The sequence below is a fragment of the Chiloscyllium plagiosum genome, chromosome 17 (genome assembly GCF_004010195.1).
Source record: "Chiloscyllium plagiosum isolate BGI_BamShark_2017 chromosome 17, ASM401019v2, whole genome shotgun sequence".
NCBI lineage: Eukaryota > Metazoa > Chordata > Chondrichthyes > Orectolobiformes > Hemiscylliidae > Chiloscyllium > Chiloscyllium plagiosum.
The window spans coordinates 11,692,610-11,710,605 of NC_057726.1; the positions used below are offsets into that span (position 1 = coordinate 11,692,610).

General features: G+C 42.3%; 1 protein-coding gene across 1 annotated transcript in view; it reads left to right on the top strand.

The window, feature by feature from the left end:
• Window positions 1-17,996, top strand: part of LOC122558222 (synaptic vesicle membrane protein VAT-1 homolog-like) — a 194,980-nt gene that overhangs the window by 72,563 nt on the left and 104,421 nt on the right. The window contains exons 5-7 of the mRNA XM_043706556.1: window positions 3,839-3,942; window positions 4,098-4,153; window positions 6,193-6,387. Coding sequence (XP_043562491.1) covers window positions 3,839-3,942; window positions 4,098-4,153; window positions 6,193-6,387 — 355 coding nt within the window. The remainder of the gene's footprint in view (window positions 1-3,838; window positions 3,943-4,097; window positions 4,154-6,192; window positions 6,388-17,996) is intronic.

Below are 17,996 nucleotides of genomic sequence, written 5' to 3' on the forward strand. Positions count from 1 at the left end.
CAGGAGTAACTGAAGGAACTTCAAGTGTTTTGGAGTCGTTTCATTAACACTGTAGAACACAAAGGAAGGGCACTTCTAAGTTTAACAGCCTCATGGTTAATAGGACAGGAGGTATTTGGGAGGATTATACCTCATTGTGTGGGATCTTTAATCAGGATCCATGTTTTCAGAGTTCTGATTTGCAACACACTACTGAGTGTAGACATTGTGAAGCCCTTGCTAAGCTTGTGATTCTTCTCGTGAATAGAACCATATCATGTAGACCTCACTGTCTATTTACATTAACCTTCCCCAGTCCATGGCTGTAAGCTGGAATTAATGTAAGATGAAGATTCAAATTGGCTATGTCTCAGCTGAGGGTCAGAACAGTCTCAAGAGCTGAATGAGTTCCTTCCATTGCTGTAAAAGAGAATTACCTTCCAGCAGCTTATCTGGCACTGAATGAAGGATCTTTCCCAATGGAGTAAAGCAAGGCAGTTTTCTCTAATATTAAAGCCAGAATTTAATGCCCCCACATCAAGGCAGATTTGTTGTTGGGGAATGCATTCAATTTGGACAAGCGGGTGATGCTTGAGGACCGCTTTCCTCCAAGTTATGTCCAGGATAGGAAGGCCCAGTTAAAGCCTGCTTCAGGCACTCATTCCACCATAAGCAGAGGGGGAGAGGCTGCACTGTGCAAGAAGCCTGAAAAGCAAATCCTTCAGTGGGGCTGGCTGCCCTTACTTTCATTCCATGTTTGAGGGACGCGGAGTCAAGAAGGCAGAGCTACTGAAAACCAGCCCCTGCCCTCGGTGCTAACTCCGCCTCCCTGTGTCTCATGTGACCCAACGTCCCATTATCACTCACCTGGGAATCTTTGTGATTGTAGGCCTCGGGTGGGTATATTACCAGCAGCAGCCCAATGCCTCCGATTACCCAACGAATCTTGGCAGTGGTTTGGAGAGAGTATGATTTCTGCATCTATGGTCCTTATGCCCCACTGCTGTCCAGCTACCTGCCTGAATAGCAGTAATGCTGTGAGCTTTCATAAATGTAGGTGCAGTGGACTTCTTTTCGGTCACACCCCTATCGGCTACATTAAACTGTGGTATTCAGAGGTACAAGTTCTTCTTTCAAGAAGATTCAGTCATTTTTATGATGCCCAAAAGCCCATTAGCCTTTCTGCAGGCTGAAATAAATCTGTTAATCTGCTTTGTTTATGATAAAGTTTAAAATCACACAACACCAGGTTATAGTCCAATGGATTTATTAGCTTTCAGAGCGCTGCTCCTTCAGGTAACTAGTGGGGCAGGATCATCCCAGTCCACCCCCAGAACCTCCACATCATTGTTGATGATAAACCTTACCAAAACAGGTTTTCTACCTCAGGGGATGAATCCAGGATTATATAGTGTGGAAGCAGGCTATTCAGCCCATTGAGTCCACATTAGTCCTTGAACAAACATCCCACCCGGACCCACCTTCTAACATTGCATTTTCCATGGGTAATCCACCTACTTTGGACTGTAGGAGGAACCCATATCGAAAAGGGGAGAATGTGCAAACTCCACACGGACAGTTGCCCAGAAATGGAATCGTGCTCAGGTCCCTGGCACTGTGAGGCAGCAGTGCTAACCACTGAGCCACCATGCTGTCCCACTTGGACAGGCTGTATAATTATTTTATTGCCAGTTCCTCATTGTCCTTGAGAAGGTGTTGGTGAGTTGCCTTTTTGAACAACTGCTCTCATTAGACACCCACAGTGTTGTTAGGGAACTCATTCCAGGATTTTGACCCAGCGACAGTGAAGAAACACTCCGTATAATTCCAAGTCAGGATGGTATTGCACTTGGAAGGGGACTTGCAGTTAGTTTCCATACATCTGTTAACCTTGTTCTGTGAGACGGTGGAGGTGGCTGGTTTGAGTAGTGCTGTCAGAGGAGCTTTTTGAAATTGTAACAGTGCATTTTATGTATTGTACACCCTGCTGCCACTGTCCACCTTGTGAATTTTGAAGAGAGTGGCAGGGTGTGAATAAACATGTTTATACATGAACTATGTAACAACAGGAATCCCATGGAGGGACATAGAGTCATAGAGTCATAGTGATGCACAGCATGGAAACAGACCCTTCGGTCCAACCTGTCTATGCCGACCAGGTATCCCAACCCAATCTAGTCCCACCTGCCAGCACCCGGCCCATATCCCTCCAAACCCTTCCTATTCATGTACCCATCCAAATGCCTCTTAAATGTTGCAGTTGTACCAGCCTCCACCACATCCTCTGGCAGCTCATTCCATACATGTACCACCCTCTGCATGAAAAAGTTGCCCCTTAGGTCTCTTATATCTTTCCCCTCTCACCCTAAACCTGTGCCCTCTCGTTCTGGACTCCCCGATCCCAGGGAAAAGACTTTGCCTATTTATCCTATCTATGTCCCTCATAATCTTGTAAGGTCACCCCTCAGCCTCCGATGCGCCAGGAAAAACAGCCCCAGCCTGTTCAGCCTCTCCGTGTAGCTCAAATCCTCCAACCCTGGCAACATCCTTGTAAATCTTTTCTGAAGCCTTTCAAGTTTCACAACATCTTTTTGATAATTAGGAGACCAAGATTGCAAACAATATTCCAACAGTGGCCTAACCAATGTCCTGTACAGCCGCAACATGACCTCCCAATTCCTGTACTCAATACTCTGACCAATAAAGGAAAGCATATCAAAAGCATTCTTCACTATCCTATCTACCTGTGACTCCACTTTTAAGTTAAATTTCAAATATCAGAATTCCATGAACCTGCACTCCAAGGTCTCTCTGTTCAGCAACACTCCCTCGGACATTACCATTAAGTATGGAAGTCCTGTTATGATTTGCTTTCCCAAAATGCAGCACCTCACATTTATCTGAATTCAACTCCATCTGCCACTTCTCAGCCAATTAGTCGAACTGGTCAAGATCCTGTTCTAATCTGTGGTAACTCTCTTCGCTGTCCACTACACCTCCAATGAAATGATAAAAGGTAGAGGACCTAGCACCGATCCTTGTAGCACCCAACTGGTCACGGGACTCCAGTCTGAAAAACAACCGTCCAGCACCACCCTCTGTCATCTCACTTTGATCTAGTAATATACCGTTAATTTTTGGAAGTTTAATTTGCTTTAATGACTTGCGTGGGTTTTCGGGAAATTTAATAACATGACACGAGCTGAAAATCGCTTGCTGCAATTTAAACAAATATGCAGTCAGTCTTATGATAAAAGGCAGAAAAAGAAAATATTACCTGCGTTTCTTTCTGCACATATTCTCCTCCACAAGCTGAATCTTTGCCACATTTTCCCTTATTTTTGTGCGATTTCCCTGGGACAGAAATTCACTCAATCTATAAACATGGGTCCTGCTAAATACTACTTTAATTCAGATTAAAATAACTGAGTATCCTTTCTCCCAACCTGCTATAGTTCCCTGGCTTGTCTTTACCGCTTTTCTTAAACAGTGGCATCACTGTTTGCCAACCTCTCGTCCTCCGGCACCTCACCTGTGACTATCGATGATACAAATATCTCAGCAAGAGGCCCAGCAATCACTTCATGATTGAGTTGGATGATAGAACTCCAGTTTCTCTGTGATGGCTGGTGTTACCAGTTGTCAATGTATGTGCAGTGACTTTGAGAACATTACTGATGGCACAGTAAGAAACCTGAGACTGTTTTGTATTTTTGTAACATTAAGCCCGTGGAGTTTGTGATAGAACATTGATATGGAGCAGTTGGTGGAAATGGCCTCTTAATCCAAGATAAATTCTATAGAAGTCTCGGTCCAAACATTGGTTCTGTAGTAAGGTCTATTTGTGGTTCTGCTATAGAATTTCTCCCGATGGAGTCGACATTGTCCTGGATTGCCTGTGTGGTGAAAATACTGGGAAGGGTCTTGGGCTCTTGAAACCACTTGGAACATACATCCTGTACGGTAAGTAGTGTACTGGTTCACACCGAGTGAGTACCTCAGTCTGAGCATATTTGAGAAGCACGTATTTAAATAATAAATGGATTGTGTTGTTGCATTAATGTGAAAGAATATTCGTGTCTTGCAAGCATTACAACCATGTATTCACCAAATTCCAGGCTCATCAAATATGGTTACCGGAGAAACAAAAAGCTTCTTCAGCTTTGCCAAATCAGTAAGTATTAAAAAAAATTAATAATTAAGTAGTAAGTTGAGTATTAGCTTGCTGTGCAGAATGCGTATATGTCTGTGTTATGTGTGCAGTTATGTTATTTTTGGTAGCAGGGCAAGAAATTTCTAGCTCATCCCTTTGATATTTTGTAACTCCGCTATGTTCTGATCCATAACATTTAGCTTCCACCAGATAATTCACTCGAGCCAATCGCTGTTGCCCACACCAAAAGATCTAAAGAAGCTTAAACAATTTAATCTCTTAAACTACTGGAAGATATTAGGGATCTCCATTTTCCCTGATGACTGGTGTTCATCAGTTATCAATATGCACTCCGTGACCGTGAAAACATTATTAACGGCACAGTAAAAAAAATTGAGGCTTTGAGAATGTTTTGTACTTCTGTGACATTAAGCTAAACAGCAATAATAAACACAATTCCAAATTTATTTACGAATAAAATATTTTACTTGTACTCTCTGCATTCTGAAGATTACACAGACTTTTACAGCACAGAAACACTTGACACAACAGGTTTACTTTTTGTACATTTGTTCGTAGTAGGCAGAGGATAGACAGCATTCAACTAACCCTTCCTTGCCAAACCCAATCTACTTTTAGATGTGATTTCATGATTGGGCAACACTTGCTGAATAATCCTCAATTCCACCATAGATAGCAAATTAAGATAACACAGGTCGTAACACATTTACACTTGCTTCAGATACCATGCGTCCCTATGCAGGGACTTGCTCTTTATGACCAACGGAATGTATTCAAGCATTGTATCCTTTCTAATTTACCTGTGAGCTTGGGAGATCCGATAGTATCTCTTTGCTTTCTGCAAACAGAATCAACTTTACGATGACTAAGCACCCTTTTCTCAGTCATATAAATTGCTGTGATTATTTGAAATTTAGTATCCTTGGATGTTTTCTGATGTGTGCAAGATAAAAGGTAGGACAGAAGGAGGCCATTCAGCCTCTGTGCTGGATCTCCAGATAAGAAATGCACTTAGTTCCATCCCTCCACCTTCTCCCATTTTAGCTAATGTTCATGTCTGTACTATCAAGAGACTACTTATTTCTACATGTCCACTGGTTGCCACCTAATGTGCACTCTCCTGGGGAGGCAGGCCAGTGGTTGGTAATATGAGGCTGTGCAGATATAATTCAATCTCCATTTTGAAGCAATGTATCCTGTCATGTTTTCATATATTTACACGATTTTAGTTTACCACCTACAGTTAAGTTAAAGCCAGAACTAATTTGTGAAGGAAGGAAGAAGAACAAAGAGTTTTCATGATAAATTGGAAGAAAAAATGACACAAAAAGTGAAAATGTGACAACAGGAAATTACGTTTTGTCTACAGGAAGTGAATGTGAACATACTTTATTTACTATATTAAGTTGCAATCCCTGGCTAATCACCTAGTTGAGGCAAATGACTTAGATACTTTGAAGCGAATGATACATAGATAGATAGATAGACAGACAGACAGAAAGACCAAAGGTCGGACAGATGGATGGATGTTACAAAGAAAGGAATACAGATCATGCTGATGGGGTGACATGAATTAGGAGAAGGAGAGGCTTGTGTGGGGCATAAATACCAGCATGGAGCTGTCAGGCTGAATGGCTATGTCCTCATTGTATCTTGACTCTTGAACATAAATGTTCAAAGCTAACTCTCTCACACACTGCATCTTGATGAACCCTTTATTTTGATGCCCTGTTCACTTAAAATTAATTTTCTAAGTGCTGAAGCCCACCTTCAAAATAGACACCTGCTTCCATTTTAAAAGTGCATTTGCTTCTTCTTTTATTTAGCCCAATAAGCTAGATTCATTAAACCATAGCCCATGTTGTACCTGTAAGCTAGTTTATAAAAACCCTGTTGTGCTTGTAGCTCATTAGATCATAGTGTCATAGCGATGTTGTGCCTGTAATCATTGAACCATTGAATCTGTAATTCAAGGGATTAATGGAAGGATAGTCTCAAGACCAGTTTAATGAAAGTGAACGTTCTTTTTCCTTTTACAGTGGTGGCAAGTTGAGAAGGTGAACCCCATAAAACTCTATGAAGAGAACAAAGTCATTGCTGGATTTTCATTGCTTAACCTCCTCTTCAAACAAGGTCGTGGAGCCCAAGTGAAAGCAGTGATAGATAAGCTCATGTTGCTGTATAAGGAGAAGAAGATCAAACCTTTGGTGGATTCATTATGGGCTCTGGAGGAGGTAAGGAAGTCAAGTTGTATATACTGTGTGTTCGTGGATGAGCTGCAAGACAAGCTCTCTCAAATCATAGTAATTCGACTTGTGTTCAGTAGCAATGGGTCCACCCAGAGTATTCTGCTAATCAGTGCAATTTCCTTGAAATTTGCTGTGCCTGTGTGAAAGATAGCAAAATCTTTAACACATGTCTTCTTGAAAGGTATGAACAATGGAAATCAAATCTGTTTGTGGAATTAGCTATTATATAGACCATAATAATGAGGAAGCCAAGTCTCCATTGATCTCACCTGCAACAATTCCTTAAATGAAATTCTTTGGCACATTAATTTGTAGAGAAACTGCATACCAATGAGAGAAGTCAGCAGTTCATGTAGTTTTTGTTATAATTTAAAGTCAGGTTGCTCATAACTAGTGGATGCAACACTTAGGAAAAATATTTTTCTTTTGTTATTAGCCCATTTTCAATTGTACTGTTAAAACTGTACCACGTCATGACTCTCATGAGGGCAAATAACTCAACATTGATTGCAGTGAGGAAGTTTGTGTTGGTTGGTGCTGTGCAATATTGTTGAACTCCAGGAAGCAGGTGCTTTTTGTGTTTCCCTCTGTCAAAGGCATAATGTTCTGTGGTTAACTTTGCATGTCAATCAATTAGATTACAGTATGGTTTTTGATTTATTTAATGTTCTTTGCTTTCTGTGCAAAGTTTTATAAAGATGTAAAAAAAAAATGCTTGGTTTGACATTACTTCATATTCAGGAGAAAGTGAGGACTGCAGGTGCTGGAGAATCAGTGTGGAAAAGGGTGGCGCTAGAAAAGCACAACAGGTCAGGCAGCATCCCAGGAGCAGGAGAATCGACGTTTTGGGCAAAAGCCCTCAATCATTCCTGATGAAGGGCTTATGCCTAAAACGTTCACTCTCCTTGTCCTGGGATGCTGCCTGACCTGCTGTGCTTTTCCAGCACTACCCTTTTCAATTACTTTATATTAACGATGATTTCTGTTGAACCCAGTGGAATTTGCTTGATGTTTCTCATTGTGGTCAGTACTGTGAAAGCGTCATGGGAGTTGCCCTCATTTAAATGTTACGTCTCCCTAAGCTCATTCTATCATAATGCACAAATCAAGGTTGCACTATATGTTATTCATCTCACCACAAGATAAGAAAATCAACTATTTTATTCAGGGTTCAGGGAATTTCAGACACTTAGCTGAGGTAAATGAATGAACATTTGCAAACTGGCTATGATGAGGTGAAATCCTATGCCCTCAATCTTGGTGGATTTGGTAATGGTGTGGGGGCATTTATTCGAGTGGGAGGATGGCAGTGACCGAGGGCTATTGAGGCTGAATCGTTAAGTATATCCAAAGCTGAGATAGACAGGTTTTTGGCCAGTAAACGAATCAAGGTCTATAGGGAAAAGACAGGAAAGTGGAGTAGAGGATTATCAAATCAGCCATGATCTTACTGAATGATGGGGCAGAGTGATTGGGCCGAATGGGCTACTTCAGTCCCTTCTTCTTGCCTTATATGTGGATAGCCTGTTCAGAAACCGAATGGCTTGCACGATACTTGCCTTGTCGATAGGTGGCACTGATTGTGCTGCCTCTATACTTTGGTGTCAGCAGTGATATCTTGAAGAGATCTCACTTGATCTCAAGGATCCATTTACATACTTTAGATTGGGAGTGAAGATCTGAGGCAGTTTGTGCTTCTAGTCAACGAGAGGATCATAGCACTGCCAGGAAAGTGTCCACGCATGGAGGACATTCTTATTGTGGTTACAAACCAGTTGAATGTACAGGGAGTGGAAACTCTTCCTATTGTTAGATCTCATTGACCAGTTGCTGAGAACCTTGATGACCACATGGACGACCAGCAACTGAGACCTGCCCAATGATGGAAGCAAACCTATCGCCCCCAATTGTTCAGGGGCAATGTCTATCGTTAAACAAATATGCTGTCCAGCTCTAGCAATGACAATATCAATGCCCAGTGAAATGCAGTGGTGGAAGATGTGTCTAATCCCACAGATGATTCTCAGTAGAATCCAGAAGTGAATAAGTTAATGGTCACATTTACGTTGACAGCTGCTGTCCTGGGAATATCGACCAGTTTGAGCTCTTTGAGAATAAGGGCTCAGATCTCTATAGCTATCTGATTGGAGAACTACAGTCTCCTGGGGCCCTAGTTTTCAGACATTCCCAGGTTGCTCCCTCTTCGATATTTGATCCTCAGCGAAGGGTTCAGAATCAGTTACTTTCCTGTCCCTCTTTCCTCACTCATGATATACCGGACTTGAAACGTTAACCCTGTTTCTCTCTTCAAAGATGCTATCAAACCCACTGAATTTCTCTGACATTCTGTGTTTGCTCATTACTCTTTTGCCCTCTGTCTGTGTTGCCAGCTAATGCCTACTCTATTCAAAGCCTATGTGCAGAGTGCCCACTCCCCTTGCCACCTTTGTGATGCCAAAGAACCAGTTCTCTCTCTGTTTTGTTTGATGGGTCATGGCAATGCTAAGTGCAGCTTAGATTGGCCACCAATTGTGTATTTGTTTGCCTTTGGTGAGCTGGCCTCTGCTAGATGTGTTACCAGTCCAGTACCTTGAAAACCAGAAGTCCTAACCCAGTCGAAAGGAGTTTTCAAGCTGTCCTAATTGGCCATAATTTCTGTCCCACCCTTCCAATCACACTGGCAGTCATTGCTAGCTCCAAAATTGGCACTTTAAAATTTCAGGTCTTTTCCATTATCATCTCAGAGTCACAGAGTTTTTACTGCATGGAAAAAGAATGTTTTGCTTGTTGTGTTCATACTGATTATCTAACATTTATCCATTAGGATCCCATTTTCCTGCTTTTAACTGGTAGCCTTGCGCTATGGCATTTCAAGTGCTCAGCTAAATGCTTCTTAAAAACGTTGAGGGTTCCTGCTTCTGTCAATCTCTTAGGCAGCGAGTTCCAGATACCCACAACCCTCTGGGTCATAATGCAACAGGTATATTTAAAATCAGAAGCTTTCGGAGTGCTGCTGCTTCGTGAGGTCAGGTTGCCTTTGCCACTTCACCTGATGAAGGAGCAGCACTGCTAAAGTTTGTGATTTTAAATAAACCTGTTGCACTATAGCTTGGTGATGTGTGACTTCTAACAACACTGGCATCTCCACATCATCAGCTCTCGGGGTGAAAGACATTTTCCTCAAATTCCCTCTATATCCCGTGCTCCTTACCATCACACTATGCCCCTTGGTTGTTGTCCATTGTACTAAGGGGAAATGTTTCTCCCTACCTACCCTATTTATGCCCCTCATAACTTTCCACACCACAATCAACACGCATCACCTATCCCCTCAACAATCCCCACTCAGCCTTCTGTGTTCTATGGAGAAGAACCCCAGCTTATCAAGGTTCTTTTTATTGCTGAATCATTCCAGCCCAGTCATCTGCCCATCTAATTCACTGGAAAAGGGTAGGGAAAGGTTCGGCACGGTGGCACAGTGGTTAGCACTGCTGCCTCACAGCACCAGGGACCTGGGTTCAATTCCCAACTCTGGTAACTGTCTGTGTGGAGTTTACATTCTCCCTGTGTCTGTGTGGGTTTTCTCTGACTGCTCCCGTTTCCTCCCACAATCCAAGGATGTGCAGGTCAGGTGAATTGGCCATGTTAAATTGCCTGTAGTGTTAGGTGAAGGGGTAAATGTAGGGGAATGGGCCTAGGTGGGTTGCTCTTCGAAGGGTTGGTGTGGACTTGTTGGCTGAAGGGCCAGTTTCCACACTGTAAGTAATCTAACCGAATCTGCCCATGAGGATGGGATAGTTAACCAGGAAACCACCAGTGAGCTTCACTTCCTTAAAGTGTGTCTCAAGCTCAGACACTGTGGGGAATGAGTTAATAGGAGGACATAACCACAGAGTGGAAATCCAGTTAAAAGTAAGCAAGAATATTTAGAAATAAATGTACGCGAGCTCTGTTCTGAAGGATATAAAACAGGTCAGATTTACAAGCTTTTTTTCTAATTTTTCCTTCCTTAACAATGAATTGGCAACTCACTTTCCACTTTGCCTAATTTTCTTTATTATTTTAGATGATCCAAAGTGAATTTTTACCAATGTATCTCCCAAGGGTAGACGGTGTGGCATGGTGTCTCAGTGGTTAGCAATGCTGCCTCTCAGCACCAAGGACCTGGGCGACTGTGTGGAGTTTGCACATTTTCCTTGTGTCTGTGCAGGTTTCCTCTAGGTGCTCTAGTTTCCTCCCATGGTCCAAAGATGTGCAATTTTAGATGGACTGGATATGGGAAGTGCAGGGTTACAGGAATATGATAGTGGGAGTGGGTCACTTTTCAGAGAGTCAGTGTGGACTCAATGGTCTGTATCCACACTGCAGGGTTTCTAAGAAGTATCATTAAATTGGGCTTCCAGCAGACTACACTGATTTGCTGTTTTATGAAAAACATGTCTTTATTAATTCACGGGATGAGGGCATCACTGGCTAGGCGGCATTTATTGCCCATCTTAATTGAGTTCAGAGTCAACCACATTGCTGTGGGTTGGGAGTCACATGTAGGCCTGAACAGGTAAGGATGGTAGTTTCCTTCCATGAAGGACGTTAGGGAACCAGATGGGTTTTTCCAACAATGGATTCATGGTCATCGTTAGATTCTTAATTCCAGATATTTATTTAATTCAAATTCCATCATCTGCCATGGTAGGATTCAAACACAGGTCCCCAGAACATGAACTAGGTCTCTGAATTAGCAGTCCAGCAATAATACCATTAGGCTATTGCCTTCCCGATACAGAGTATAAAGCATGCCTCTGCTTCCTTAAGATGGCAGCTCTTGTGAAATCAAATGGTGGCTCGGTGGCTCAGTGGTTAGCATTGCTGCCTCACAGTGCCAGACACCTGGGTTCAGATTCCCGCCTCAGGCAGCTGGCTGTGTGGAGTTTGCACATTCTCCCTGTGTCTGCGTGGGTTTCCTCTGGGTGCTCCGGTTTCCTTCCACAGTCCAAAAATGTGCAGGTTAGGTGAATTGGCCGTGGTGTTAGGTGAAGGGGTAACTGTAGGGGAATGGGTCTGGGTGGGTTGCTCTTCGGAGGGTCAGTGTGGACTTGTTGGGCCGAAGGGCCTGTTTCCACACTGTAAGTAATCTAATCTAATCAAAGTTTTACTCCAGGTTGACATTAAAACCATAACAATTCCATTTTATCTGTAATACTTATTTATGTAGACTACTTTTGTTTATTTAGGTCATCACAGTTCACTGTTTCAATTCAGATTCAGTGCATTAAAGATATCGATCTGGATATGCAATCCCTGCACACCAAGATTTTTTTGTGTGATAATCATTCCATAAAATGACTGGTCCTCGGATTTAGGTACTAAAATCAAAAAAACTGCAGTAATTAATTCTCTTGATTGACCCAAGATCCTCTGGCATTGCCTGGAATAACCTAATCAGGGTCTGAACTGTAATTTTCACCGGAGTTCTGTGCAGGGAGAAACAGTCTTGCCTTTCCATCTCAGCCCAGACCTACACCGAGCGAGAACCTGAACCAGAGCAGGGTGTGTCATGGCTGGATGGATAATTTTTGATGCCATCGGCTTGGGTTTGGTTCCAGCACTGACTGACCTTGCCATAAAGTTTCTGCCTTCTCAACCTTGCCTCTTACCTGAGGTGTGGTGATGCTCAGGTTAAGCTCACCATGGGTTGCCCCTCTGTATGTGAGAGCAGAACTACAGTGAATATATTCCAGAATTAAGTAACTAAACAAAGTAATTTGGAAAACAAAACGGTATTTTTCGTGTGACCCTGGACCTTCCAGTATGTGGGGCATTTCTCCCTAACTAGTGGAGTAGAATTTCTGTTAGTGCAGTGTTTGTCTTCTGTCATGGTCAAAAGTCACATGACACCAGGTTATGGTCCAACAGATTTAATTCAAATTGCAAGCTTTTGAAGCGCTGCTCCTCCGACTATAACCTGGTGTTGTGTGACTTTTGACCTTGTCCGTCCCAGTCCGACACCAGCACCTCACATCTTCTGTCATGGACTGTGTCCCTGGGTTCCCTGTGCCAACCGCTTTCCTGCTTAATGAATTGGTTGCAGTTAACTGCTGCGTGTTGTTATTTGACAGTTTTAGTTGGAAAGTTGTCATCTTAAAAATGCCCCACCCAGTAAAAATTGGTCACTGCTATCTTCCCTGCCACTGGGGTCAGAAGGCTGTTTTCCTGTCAAATATTTAAAGTTCAAACTCAGTTATCTCCTTAGCATGGATATATGGAGAGGTCAAGTCTGTTTATTATGTTTAGCAGTCTGATGCTTAAAACTTTTAACTTATTGTGATAATTGATGGGGACCTTGTTTGTTGATCCTTGGTTTGGTTAAAAAAAGACTATATTTCTGCCAGATGTATTAGATCAGTTAACGTTTATAGCAGCCTGTTTCCCAAAGAGAGGATACGGAATAAGTGCTGTTTATATCAACCAAACATTGCTCCATAATTGGTGGTTGGTGCTATTTTAAGTGGGGCGGATGGACAAAACCCAAGTTAAATTGTTAGCTGTGCTTTGCCATCTGGTCAACAAAATGGAGCTCTCCCTACAAAAATATTTGCAATTGAACTTTGTGTTCAAACAAAAGTTAAACATTGAAGTTTACAGCAACTTGTGTTGTTGTGGACTTCTAATGGCACACTGGATTTTCAGCTGACTTTTCAACTTGGTCAGTTGAGTAGCCTGAGGATTTTCCAACTTTTTCTTCACACAAGTCAGAGTTAAACTATTGCCTGTTAAGGCCAAATATGTGAGAGTACCTCATTGGAGCTGGCCTTGTTTCATTTGTCAACCTTCAATTTGAATGGCCTCCCAAAATAGTCCCTTAATTTTACTGATGAAAAATATAAGTTGTATTCTGTCCAATCTGATAAGAACCAACTACAGCCTCTGTATTGTTCAGCTGAGAATGAGATTAGGTTCCATAATAAAGCAGAAGGTGCTGGAGGAAACCTAATGAGTTTGGCAGCATCTATGGAGAGAAACAGAGTTAATGTGTCAAGTACAAAGTCTCTCCTCCAGCACTGAAGCGAGCTGGAAAATGATGTTTTTTACGACATTGACAATGGGGGAGGAAGAGATGATGAAGGTGCCCAGAGCAAAAGACAAAGAGAGTTATAGTGGTAATGAAGGGATGGTATTGATGAAAAATAAGTGTGGGTGGTTGGTTTAAAGAAATACAAGTACTTCACCTGTTTGGGATCTTGGGCAGTGAGGAGGGGGGAGATAAAAGGGCAGCTGCTACACTTTCTGCAATTGCAAGGGAAGGTGCATGGGGAGGGAATGGTGAGGGAATGTTTGGAGTGATGGAGAAGTGGACCAGAAGGGAACAGATGTTGCAAAGTGCTGACAGCAGAAGGAAGGGCCTGATGTGTAGCAGTCTGCTGGAGATGGTAGAAATGGCAGAAGAAAAGAAGTACAAGTAAGCTGTGACTTCACCTTGGAAGTGCTTTGGGACTTCCTTTACATCTCCATCTCTTCTTTACCACCATCCGCATTCCTTTGAGTTTTGCTCTGAGCACCCTCTCCATCTAGTCCACTTGTTCTTCTTACCCACTTTCTTAACAGCATTAAAACCATAATTTCCCCGCTCCCTTCAGTTTCAAGGAAGAGTCTTTGATATGATTTGATTTGATTTATTATTGTGACACGTACCTAGGTACAGTGAAAAGTTTTGTTTAGCATGCAGTACAAGCAAAGCATATCATACGAAGATCATAGGGTGATAGAACAGAGCAAGGAATAGAAAGTTATTCTATTTAGTTATCTAAAGGCTGCAAAGAAGGTGCACAAAAAGCAAGATCAGCATTAAAAGAATGTTGTTAGTAATTTTAACTTCGAATTGAGGTTCAAAAGTACAGAATGATTGTAAGAAATGCGAGAATATGATCTGTTGTAAAGAGCTCGCAAAGAATTGCCCTGTGTCAGCACCATCTTGATCAAAAATCAGCCATTGGACTCGAAACATTAACTCTGTTTCTCTCTTCACAGATGCTGTCAGATCTGCTGAGTTTATGTAGTAACTCTGTTTTTATCCAGATTACCAGCATCTGCAGTCATTTTCTTTTAATGGATTCTATAATATTGGCTTGTATAAAAAGCACATTTTTCAGTCTCTCTTTCTTTCAAAAACAGATTTTGCCCTGGAATAATTTTAGGAATTTCCCAGGATAGTTGGGGGTAGGGGCAGCAATACAGGCCTATTGGGTGATTTTGATTGCTATAGTGGAAAAGTATGCCAATAATAATTCCTGGAGCTTCATTGAAAGAACGCCATATGGGATATGTTACATTCACATATGAAGGCAGATGAATGAATGATGATGATTTATTGTCATTTGTAATCGACAATGAATCTCAAGATGGGACCTCGACTTAAAATTTCATACAAAAACAGGTCTTCCAGTGCAGCACTCTTCCAGTAATACCCTGGCATGTCCGATTTAATTTTTGTGTTCAGTCTCTGGAGTGTGATGAAACATGTGGTCAAGAGCTGGCGATTGGCAATGTTTTCACCAAAGAAACTTTGCTGAAGCATCTCCCAATATAATTCCTGGCAAAGAGTTTTTACAATTAAGTTGTTGAGGAACATTATTACTTTAGTGTGAGTTGTTATAGTGGGTGGTAAAGAACATCTGGTTAGTCTAACGGCAGAGGCTCTTTGCAATACCATTGCCAATACCTTCTGGTGTATTCCAGCTGCAGTTTTCAAGTGAAGAGGATTGCAAGTAAATCTGAGGAAGAGTAACATGCCTCCCTAAAATGACAGAAATGCTGACTGATATGTTGCCAACACCTTGTGGTGGTGGTAGCGTCCCCTACCTCTGAACCAAGAGCCCAGGCTCCCATTCCACCCGCTGCAGAGGTGTGTAGAAGCAGCTCTGAACAGGTTGATTAGAAAATATGTTAGCTGTGCAACTATTTACTTGAAAGAAAGATAAAAGATGTGTTGCTTTGACGTTATTAACATTATTAACATTATTAACCTGTTGTACCTGTTATTAACGTTCTCCCTAAGTTTACAATTCGGGCAAACATCCCTCAGTATCACTTTATGTCTTCAGACACTTTATACTTTAAAAATGAAGTAATTATATTCTATAAAATTGTACACTTATAAAAAAAAAGGATGCTGTGTTTAATGGAATCATGAAGGTAAGCACTTTGTGTCATGTATCCATTATGACTTAGTTGGTAGCACTGTTGACTACATGTTTCATCACACCAGGAAATGAACCCAAAAAGTAAAGATGATACAATGTGTATTACAGGAAGAGTGCTGCACTGTTGGAAGAGCTCTTTTTTTGCATGAGATGTTAAATTGAGGTCCCATCTGCCTTCATATTCCGTAAATCACTATTTCAATGAAGATCAGGGGAGCTCTCTCTAACATACTGGATAGTACCTTTTCCACTTAATCAACATGGCAAAAGCAGATTATCTGGTCATTGTCATATTACTGGTTGTGGAAGCTTGCTGTGTCAAAATGGCTGGTGCATTGCCGACTTTGCAACAGTGACCACCCTAATGTTTGGTGCTCTTGAAAAGTGCAATACTTTTGCAAGTTGCTCTTACCTTTTCTCACTTTTTAATTCTGATGAAAATGTTGACCAAGTTGTCCCCAGCACATTTATTTCAAGGTACAGTCTCTTCCATGTCACTGACTGACCACAGCCGTAATCTTGATGGGAACATGGATAATGATCATAGAATTACACAATATCTGCAGAACAGGAGTTGCTAATTCAGCCCATTCAGCGGTGTTAACTCTTGAAAGAAGCACTTCATCTAGAACCACTCTCGTAGTAGGAGAAAGTGAGGACTGCAGATGCTGGAGAGTCGGAGTTGAAAAGTGTGGAAACGCAGGTCAGGCAGCATCTGAGGAGCAGGAGAATCGACATTTCGGTGTAAGCTCTTCATCGGGAATATGGAGGGGGAAGGGGGCTGAGAGATAAAAAGGCGGGGTGGGAGTAGGGCTGCAGGGAAGGTTGGTGGGAAGGCGATGAGTCAATGTAGGTGGGGGGTAATTGTGATAGGTCGGTGGGGAGGGTGAAGCGGATAGGTGGGAAGGAAGATGGACAGGTACAACAGGTCAAGAGAGTAGTGCCGAGTTGGAGGATTGGATCTGGACTGAGGTGGGGGAGGGGAGATTTGGAAACTGATGAAGTAGATGGTAATGCCGTGTGGTTGTAGAGTCCCAAGGTGGAAGATGAGGCGTTCTTCCTGCAGTTGGCAGGTGGCTTGGATTTGGCGCTGGAGGAGGCCCAGGACTTGTACTACACCATGGTTTACATTCATTTGAGTAAATGTTCTGAAACCTATGAAAAAGAGGTGGTAAGGGAAGCCATCTTCTACAGACTCAGGCTCTAGTTGCTTATGATCTGATGTCACTATAACATTATATTTTCCACAGAAGCTCGGCAGCTTATCTTAGAGTAATACCTGTGTTCCCCACACACCTACCTCCCATGGTCCTGCACATTCTCTTCATTTCAGATAATAATCAAATTTCCTCTTGAATGCTTAAATTGAACTGACTCCATGACAAGATCAGGAAGCTTATCCCAGATCCTAAACCCCACACACTGCTTGGAAGACATTCTTTTGCCAATTATCATAAATCTGTGCCCTCTGGCTCTTGATCTTTCTCCAAATGAGAACGGTTTCTCTCTATCTATTTCGTCCAGGCTGTTCATGACTTTGAATACCTCTGTCAAAGCGACTCTCAACGTTATCTTCTTCAAAAAAAACCACCCCAACTCCATTCACATAACCAAAGTCTCACATCTCAGGAAACGTTTTCATGAAAGGGATGTGCAGGCTAGGTGGACTAGCCATGGGAAATATAGGGTTACAGGGATATGGTGGGGGGTGGGACTGATTGGTATGCTCTTTGGAGGGGTGATGTGGATTGGATGGACCAAATAGCCTGCGTTCACAATGTAAGGGTTCTATGGTTCTTTGAATATTCCTTACACGCTCAAACGTCTTCATGTTCTTCCGAATTTAAGTCCATAAGACATTGGAGCAGAAATTGGGCCATTCAGCCCAGTGAGATCTGCTCCACCATTCAGTCATTGCTGATAGGTTTTTCAACCCCATTCTCCTGCTTTCTCCCCGTAACCTTGATCCTTTTGACAATCAAGATCTTTTAACTTTCACCTTAGTTATGGAGAGAGATAGGTGCGTGCAACAGGGTAGGTTTTACAATTGGGGGAAGGGTAATTACGATGCTGTAAGACAGGATCTGAGGAGCATAAATTGGGAGCATAGGTTGTCAGGAAAGGATGTCGTGGAAATGTGGAACTTTTTCAAGGAACAGATACGATGTGTCCTTGATATGTATGTACCTGTCAGGCAGGAAAGAGATGGTCGTGTGAGGAAATCTTGGTTGACGAGGGAGGTTGAATGTCTTGTAAAGAGGAAGAAGGAGGCTTACATAAGGTTGAGGAAACAAGGTTCAGACAGAGCATTGGAGGGATACAGGATTGCCAGAAGGGAGCTGAAGAAAGGGATTAGGAGAGCTAAGAGAGGGCATGAAAAATATTTGGCGGATAGGA